This window comes from Medicago sativa, chromosome 8 (assembly GCF_051527215.1).
Source record: "Medicago sativa cultivar Bolivia chromosome 8, Bolivia_mono, whole genome shotgun sequence".
In the NCBI taxonomy this organism is placed as follows: domain Eukaryota; kingdom Viridiplantae; phylum Streptophyta; class Magnoliopsida; order Fabales; family Fabaceae; genus Medicago; species Medicago sativa.
In genome coordinates this window covers 67,342,881-67,352,468 of record NC_140756.1, presented here as the reverse complement: position 1 = coordinate 67,352,468, position 9,588 = coordinate 67,342,881, and the positions used below count along the sequence as shown (strand labels likewise).

Sequence of the window (9,588 nt, the reverse complement as noted above, 5' to 3'; positions counted from 1 at the left end):
GGTTGCGAAAAATGTCAAAAGCATGACAATGTTCAACATGTGTCAGTAGATGAATTACACTCTATCATCAAACCTTGACCGTTTTAAAAATTCATAAATATTTAGATATGAACTTATTCAACAATCTGAAGGGTGCAGCTGACATAAAAATAGAGAGAAAATATTTGAATGACCAGAGAGTGAGAGTACAAAACCAGAGTTGATTCACTTCACATTTGCGTTCTCCATTTTTTACACTGAACGGCGATTGACGACGCTCAACTTTTCTCTTCTTTGAAACTCAAATCTTCCAACATGTCAACTGAACGGCCCAAGCGCGATCAGTTGCTATGGAAGAAAGCCATCACCGCCGCTGGAACTCTTGTTGGAGGCTTCGCCGTCGCATTTGCCGTTCAGTATCCCCTCGATGTTGTCCAAACTAGGCTTCAAGGTTCCTTTTCTATCTCTCTATTTTTCATATAACCCATTTTACTTTCTAGTATTCAATATTTTCATTTTTCAACCATTACTTGATGATTTCGCAGTTAACGAGGGTCGACTCTTCTCACAATTTCCCAAATACAACAACACTGCTCACGCCATTTTCTCCATTACTCGCAAAGAGGTTCGCGTTTTCTTTCTTTCTTTGTCAATTACAGTTCTATTACCTTCATCATTAAATTTGTAGGATATGCTCATGATCATTTCAAATTGAATCAATCTTTTTTGCATTGTTGATTATGTCATGTTCCTGCAGATTTGAAGGTGTCTGAGGTTTTTACAAGGGAATCACTCTGAACCTTTTGACAATTTCTGAACCTTTTGGTAATTAATAGACAGTCATTCATTTCAGAACCCCCACAGCACAAACTATGTTTTAAATCCCATATATCTAAAATCAATTCACTTGTCATGTTGTGATTTGTTAATAGTAAAAACAACACATAAATTATTACATTTAATAAGAAAAATCGCATCTGTGCGCCACAAGCTAGACAAAGGGGTGGACAATACTTTTCTCAAACGAAAATTGTTGAAGATTCCCTAATCTAGAGATAGTTTACGGATGAAGGAAAGGATTTCCTCCGAAACTTGTTGAGCTTTCTCTTGATGTATATAGTGGTGACCATCTAGTATAACCACTTCAAGGTTAGGAACAAGACTCTGGAAAATATCACCTTCCACAAAATCTTTTGTACCCCCATTTTGAAAACCAACATCTTTGTCTCCGGCAATAAACTTAGTTGGAACTGTTATCTTTGATCCTTGCCATGGTGCTAGAAGTTCCCAGCTTCTGTAACCATTGAGTGTGAATAAATGGATTGTTGTATAAAAACTAAACAAAAAAACATAGGAAAAATGGTACTTACAGGTCCATTGCGCGATAGTAATTGAATGCACCGGTGAAACCAGACTCTTGGAATTTGTCTGCAAAAACCATGAGTTCTTCCTCGGTTATCCACGACGGCAAAACCGAAGGAGTTGGCAAGAAATCAACAATCTCCATGCCAGGAGGAGCTGTTATAAAATGTGTCCATGTAATCAGCAAAAACTTCTTCATCACTGTCAAACAATCATATCTAGCAAAAGCTCTCTCTGCACGACCTGGTTCCTGCCAACCACGCAATTTCAATGAAAATTAGTCTCAAGTATAGTTCTTTGATCTTTAACTTTATCAAGCCATAAAAGGGTAATCTACCTGAAATTGGCAAACATGAGCTCCATCTCCGTATACTTTTCTTATAGTTTCAACAGTTTTATCTGTTGGAGATCTTGGAAAGTAAGGAACACATAGAGCAACAAACCCCTTCACTCTATCAGGCCTAAATAGACTTAGGTGCCATCCAATGTTTGCTCCCCAGTCAGATCCTACTACATATGCCTTCATTCAAATGGGATAGAGAGAATAAATTAGGAAATTAGGAAAAAGGATAGTTTGAGGACCAATTGCGTACAATTATATTTCAATAAATATCTACACGGTAAAATATAATGTTGATCAAGCCTAAATTAAGACCTAAAACGATATATGTAAACTTGAGGTCTTGGTGTTATTGACTCAAACATATGGTCTTGCAATAATCAATAAAGTTGACTAATGCATCATGAAAATGTCATGTTGGACATGAATTTTGCCTACAACATGAAAAGGTTCCCCATTTGTAAAAACCTAAAGTTGTTGAATATGACTCATTCACTCATAACTCACAAGTGGGTAGGCGCTCGAGCATATCGAGTGGAGTTGAAAGCGCAACAAACTTATCGGTACAATGGTAAATTGTAATTTGGACTATAATATTTAGACAATGCATGTACTCTATTGTCAAAGTAGCCATGATTGACCGAACTCTATGGTAAATCGTTTGTGTTTTTGGGATGGATTACTTATCTATTTTCTTTAGAGGTGGATTTGTAGTTCTAACACAAGTGCTTGACCCTTGAGACTCGCTCAGATATAATTGAATAATTGCATAGTTTCTTTTTCACAAATGTTTTGTAGACACCGAATTTACTCCACATCTACGGCATATCCTTAATCTCATGCAAATTGTGGTTAATTCAGTTGAGTATATGATTAAATTATATCAAGTTGAATATTGTGGTTAACCTTATAGTTGAATTGACCACAATTTTGACTGTGACTTGAATTAACCATCTACTCAGCTAAATTAAACATATCTTTGAACGTGATTAATTAGGCGTCGCATGTGTAGAATGTCAGAATATCGTTTTGTTTTCTTTTTATATTTGTAAGTGTACAATTATTAAACTAAAAAAACGTGGAGGCTCAAGAGAATTGGTTTTGACATACATACCTTTTGTTCACCAAAATGATCAAGAAGACCAATAAGGTCACCAACAATATGTTGAAGAGTGTATGAATTGGGGTTGATAGGAGAATCGGAGTCACCATATCCTCTTAGATCAGGTGCAACAGCATGATAACCATTTTGGGCCAAGTAGTTGAGTTGGTGGCGCCAAGAATACCATATTTCTGGGAAACCATGAAGCAGTAGAACTAGTGGTCCTGTTCCTTGTTCTGCTACATGTATATTTATTCCGTTGGTTTTGATTCTTTGGTGATTCACTTCAGTCATGAAGAACATGGTGCCTAATAAGTTGTTGTGTATCGTACAAAAGATTGAGCTAGGAGATGATCAAAGGAAAGAAAAATATATACACGAAATCAAAGAGGTTGATAAATGTCAAAGCTTAGTTAAGAGCAAAATTTGACTTGGTATCTTTCAAAGAATTATAAATTACTACTTCTTCTAGATGGGATATTCCCATAAGCATTGAGAATTTAGATGAGACATGTTGTCAATTGTTTATCATTTATTTAGATTATCTTTTAGTTGAACATTAATTATTTTAGTGGAATATTATATACCTTCTTTGAAAGAATGGATATGTTGCATTAGCAGACCATATGGACGCAACATTTAAATTATTGATTTAGCAGCCCCATTTATTAATAATTTTAAAATCAGTAACAAACAATGGTAAAGATAGTGATATTTGAACTATCATTTGAGTCAATTTTTGTGACAACTTCATTTTTTTCGGTTTTTATTGATAAAAAATAATAGAGAGAGAAAATGAAAGAAAGAATAAGAACATAATGTAACAACTCATTTTTTTTCGGTTTTTATTGATAAAAAATAATAGAGAGAGAAAAGGAAAGAAATAATAAGAACATAATGTAATAACGAGAGATAAAGTTGAGATAAAGTTGTCAAAAAGTGACAGTGTACAGATATAATTTCTCTTTTGTAAAAGTTTTGGTGACAGGTTTATAAGTTTGATAAAAATTCATTTAAGACGCGAAAACGCATATACCTTTAGCAATGTGCTACACACATTAGGCCTCTTCTCTTATTTGAGCATTAACTAACATCCTTTTTTTTTTTTTTTCCTCTTTTTGATTCACTTGATTACCACTTATAAGACTTTGGTGTTTCTCTCTAATAACAATTAAGAATATAAAATTCGATTTATTTATTCACTTTTTATTAACCGAACCTCTTTACAAAAGAGATAAAACAAATGAATAAGAAACAAAATTCATCAAGAATCAAAATATTTTTTATTCTTTATTTTTTTTGTATGGAATATAAATTTTGTGCTAGGAGAAATGCTTATTATTGTTAATATATTCTATTTTGATTTGTTCAAAAAACAGTAGCATAAAGGTTTAGGTTATTGTTTATCCAAACGCTCTAAAATGTGGCATTTTATCCCTATTTCTTAAAATAGTTTCAAAATACTATCGATATTTCTATCTGTAGCATAATTAAAAAAATATAGGAATATGCTAATTAGTGCCCTTAAGACACTGGTTAAGGAAACAGAAAATGATAGGTTTGCATTGAATTCAACAATTTTTTAATTTTTCAAAAGTTAAATCTATCATTTTTCACCATTTTCCAATACAACATTTCTAAATTTGTCCTTTTAACCAATGTCTTTAGGGGATTATATCCACTTTAAAATCAAGGTGCAGGTTATAGTGGGAAGGGTTGTTAATTTTCCCATGATGGGAGAAGCTGAAGTGACCGGTTATTGCCAGTACTGCCAGTTTTTTCAGTTGTACAATTTTCACCCCCACAAAGCTAATTATCTAATTATTATATTTTTTTTACAAAACTTCATTTTATTAAAATCTTTATAACTAAAAATGCTTCTCTTTGTACCGAAAATCCTGATACCCATTTCCACTGTCTAATTATCTAACGCCTATCTCTTTGATTCATCACTCATCCATTGTATTCATTATTTCTTAATTAAATCCTGATACCTTAATTAAATTATACTAAACATTCTCTAAAAAAAAATTGACGGGTAAACCTTCTCTAAATAACAACCAAGTTTAAGCACAAAGGATAAATTTGTTATTGGTTTAGACTATATAAGGGCAAATGGGTATTTGAAAAAACTCAATCATATTCTGTGAAAAAACTCAATCATATTCTAGACATTTTTTTTTGTTGTGGTGGTCGGGATTCGAACCTCTGTGAAAAAACTCAATCATATTCTAGACATTTTTTTTTTGTGGTGGTCGGGATTCAAACCCCGGACCTTGCATATATTATGTATTGTTCATACCAACTGAGCTAAGCTCACGAGGACATTCTAGGCATTTTATTATTGTTGGTAAAACGGAAAATTTCATAAATAAGTATCACGGGCATAAGTATATTTAGCATGCCCCTGAAAAAACATTATATTGGCCACAATTCTCATACCTGTTTTCCAGAAACCTATTGTAATCAAGATATACATATATGTTGGACATTTATAAATACTCCGTCCGTCCCTATATTTAAACACCATTTTTACTAAAAAGTTGTCTCTAAATATAAATCTATTTTCATGCATTTATTATTTTTTTCCTAAACATACTTCTAAATAATAATACTAACTTGTCTTGATTTTTTTTAGGGAAAGATAGCTCATTCATTTCATCCAGAATAATAGAGTCAATACAATAGGGAGGATTGAAAATACTGAGACTAACATGTAATATAGACGCTCGAGCAAATTATGAATGACTCTATTAGCTTGTCTTGAAATATGAAAAGTCAAATTTAATACATATACAAACAAATGACAATTTAGTAATATCAACACACAAAATAGATACATTAATTGCACTAACTACTTTTCTTAAAAATGTGAAAAATGCAAAGGGTGCTTATAGAAGGAAAAATGAAAATTTGACACAACAAATTTCCTAAGTTGTAGGGACACATTTATAAATAAGCATAAATAAGCATAGTGTTTGGTACAAAAGGTACCCATTCTTCAATCATAGCCATCAAATATTTTAGCAATATATCAATGGTGAATTAGAGCTTTTCCCATGATGGGAAAATTAGAGAGTTTTTTTTTGAGAGAAAGTAAAGCTTATAGCATTTCATTAGCAATTAACTCGTTTATACAAAGCGATACATCATTATAAATACGGAAGCTAGATGAGGAAGTAGCTGCCTGAGCTAACTCATGGGCAACTGCGTTCGCTTGCGTTCGCTAGAGAGTTCTCCCACCATAAATGCCACCTAAAATCAATTGGACAATGAATACAAGAAACTTCTATATCACGGTTGACTTGTTTTTTTTTAGAGGACATGGTTGAGCAGGAAGTTTCGACTTAAAAATCGTGATCAAATTACTTAAAACTTTTCTTAAAAAAATTACTCAGAACTGAATCGGGGACATTTCAATTGACAGTGTGAAGCGTAAATCACCCCACCCATTTCGTTTTCTAAAAAGTCATTTTTGCAATTCTTTTTTCACCTTTTTAGCGATAAACTATTTTTAGAACATTAAAACCTAAAAAAAATTATAAAAAAATAAAATGGTCAAACCTTCATATGAATGCACTAATTTAGCTCAATACCAGACTAAAATAATTTTGAAAGCCGTTTTATTTTTAGCACTTTTTAATTAGAGAAAATGAGATGGTAAAATATCAGTGTAAATTTGTTTTACATTTGACAAATATAATCAATAAAAATCAAGTATTTTTTTTTACAATGGAAAAGGAAACAAGAAAAGAAACTAAACACTCTGGAAGACATATTCCAAATCTTTAAATATCGTTAGAGGAAGCTCCAATTTTCGCAAGTCAGTGGGCAGATTCATTTCCCTTCCTTAAAGTATGTTGAAAAGAAATGTTCTAATCCCCTATATAAAAATGACGAATTTTTTGGATGAGCAGAGCATAGGATGGAGAGGAGAAGTTCCATGAGAAGCAAAGTCAACTAACAAAGTGGAATCTGATTTAATGATAATATTTTTGAATTCTTTAGCTTGAGCAATCTTGAGACCATTTAAAATTGCATGAAATTTGACGCATAAGGAAGTAGAGATTCCAATAAAGTCGGAAAACCTAAGTAACTAGTCGCCATTGTTCTTGTGCAAGATGCCCCCAAAGCCCGATCTTCCAAGACTGTGGAAAGAGCTTACATCCATATTAACTTTAATGGTGTCTTCAAGAAGATGAATCCAAGTAACCTCACACGTCAGTTTTTGAATGGTAGGAGTACCTAGGACCTGCTGAAAAAGGGTTACATAAGAATGAATTTTGTTAAGACATTGCCAAATAATACATTTACTGTCGTTGAACACTATGTCATTTCGAGTCTGCCAGATAACCTAACGAGTGACTATAAACATAATCTCATTAGAAGATGAAGCATGGTCAACAAACCAATCCAAGAATTGTGCGGTTGGCATGAAACCCATCAAGTATTTGAATCTGAACACTATTTTATAAAACAAGCTTATGTGATAATATGATGACTTTTTAATGGATGCAATTGAAAAATAATTTTACACAATGCACCTCTTTAAATATTTTTGTTATAGTAGTGATAATTTCATGTCAAGTGTAAAAATAAGCATTTTTTTTAAAAGACAAGTTTAAAAATAAGCTTTTGATATAGAGTAATGCATGAAAAGAAGATCTACAACGTCGATATTAAGTCGAAAGCTTTCATCTGATTAAACTCAATTTTGTATGAGTTTCAGATAATATTTGTCACTTTTTTTCATATACAATAAGAATCAAGTATGATCCTTTCAAAAAAAATTTAAAATAAGAATCAAGTATTATCTCATTAGTAGAATATACTACTTTCTTTGCTACAAAATCCACCGATCTTCTAATCACATATCCAAACCACATAAGCATATTTCAATATCTTTTCTACTATAGGTCTCTTGATGAAATTGTCATTTTTAACTCTATCATGCTTGGTCTTGGTCATATCCAACAAAACATTTTGTTTCATACAACATCGGCGATCTTATAACTGTTGATAAACAATTTCCTACAATTTTATCATTACTTTCGTATCACATAAGACACTTGGGATTTTTCTCCATTTCAACCATCTAAATTGAATACAGTAATTTATTTCATCGTCATTTTGTATCATGAATCTAAAATTTATTTATTTTTTGGATGAATTCAAGATATACAAATTGTGTAACTTTTTTTTATCATAAAAATTGAGAGGCAAATAATAAAAAGAGGTCATTTTTCTTTAAAAAAAATAAATAAACAAAAAGAGGTCATTTAAAAAAATTATAAAAAAAAAGAAGGCGATAATAAGGAAAAATAAATTGGAGTTGCATAAAAGGAGATAGAGTTGGTGGCGGCGATATTCATCATGAGAACAGGTACCTCGGATTTTTTCACACAAAAACTCTTCCCTCTCAACACCATCACCACCAACACAAACCTTCGCATTCAACGCACCTCACCCTGTTTCTTTCTCCAATCCTATCGAATGGCTGAACCCGCACGAACCGATAACATACCCGCGCCGCACCCGATTCAACCCAAACCCAATTCCACCGCCGAGAAGAAGGAGATTCCTCCTCCGCCGGAGAAACCCGATCCTGGTGATTGTTGTGGTAGCGGATGCGTCAGATGTGTTTGGGATGTTTATTATGATGAGCTTGAAGAATATAATAAGCTTTATAAAGATCCAGATTCTAATTCCAAATCAAAACCCTAATTACAAGGGTTTCTTGTATATTTGATATTTGTTGTAATACTATATTTCTCATAGTCACATTACCATGAATTGATTCATTTTTACTTATAATTATACATAGTTTTTGTTCTTCTTTTTATTATTATTATTTGATAATTCCCAATACTGCAATGGATTAGATTTTTTTGAGAGAAAAAAAAGGCATGAAAATGAGTTTGTTTAATTGCTATCATCATGGGCATACACTGCTTTTATGATATCATATGTAGGATGGTTTTATTCGTTGGAATCATGAAGATGATTTATGGGATTTAAATAGGTTTTTGATTGAAGCACAGACACTGAACACGACACTGACATCAACATGTCGAAACCGATAAATTGTCCTGTGCTGTGCTTCAATCTTCAATGTAATCACAAGTGTCGGTGTCGTGTCTATGTCGACTCCAAGACACACACCTTCGATCAGAAGTGTTCGTGCAACAACTTTTGAGCATTTTGTTTTAGCATTGCTTTACTTGATTGATCTCTGGCTCAATACATATGGGTTTAGTGGATTTATGTCAATGCTTATACAAATTATGAAGAGTTTTTAGTTCCTTAGAACTCATTTATAGTTCTTGGGGTTCGGGAACTCTTACAATTCTCTATCACATTATTGTTGAATATATCAATTTGTGGCAATACTGTTTGGACTAACTTTTAACTTATAAAATGTTCTTGACTCAATAAGATTATGGCTCTTTATTTAACAAGTCTTTGAAAGTTTATGGTTTTGTAAGTATGAATGGATTTAGCATTGCTTACTTGATTAATCCATGACTCAATACATATGGGTCTAGTGGATGCCTTTGTCAATGCTTATATAAATGATTGAGTTTTTAGTTCCTTAGAACTTTTATAGTTCTTGGGGTTCGGGAACTCCTACACTTCTTTTACATACTATTGTTCAATATCCATATATACTGCAATACATTTTGACATTTTGGTTTAGTTTTTAACTTATAGTTATAGAATGCTCTTAATTGATTAAGTTTATGGTTCATTTAAAAAAGTCTTTGTAAGTTTATGCTTGTATAGGTAGGAATGATTGATGTTATGG

The 9,588-nt window shown here is 32.4% G+C and overlaps 1 protein-coding gene across 1 annotated transcript; it reads right to left on the bottom strand.

The window, feature by feature from the left end:
* Positions 1 to 799: 799 nt before the first annotated feature.
* On the bottom strand, positions 800 to 3,128 carry LOC146900755 (alpha/beta-Hydrolases superfamily protein). The gene is made up of 4 exons (XM_085732940.1): positions 2,796 to 3,128; positions 1,679 to 1,861; positions 1,350 to 1,591; positions 800 to 1,273 (listed from the first exon to the last, which is right to left on the bottom strand). Exons 1-4 carry the CDS (start codon positions 3,084 to 3,086, stop codon positions 1,024 to 1,026), a joined length of 966 nt encoding a protein of 321 aa, XP_085589066.1. The 5' UTR covers positions 3,087 to 3,128; the 3' UTR covers positions 800 to 1,023.
* Between the last annotated feature and the right edge of the window lie 6,460 nt (positions 3,129 to 9,588).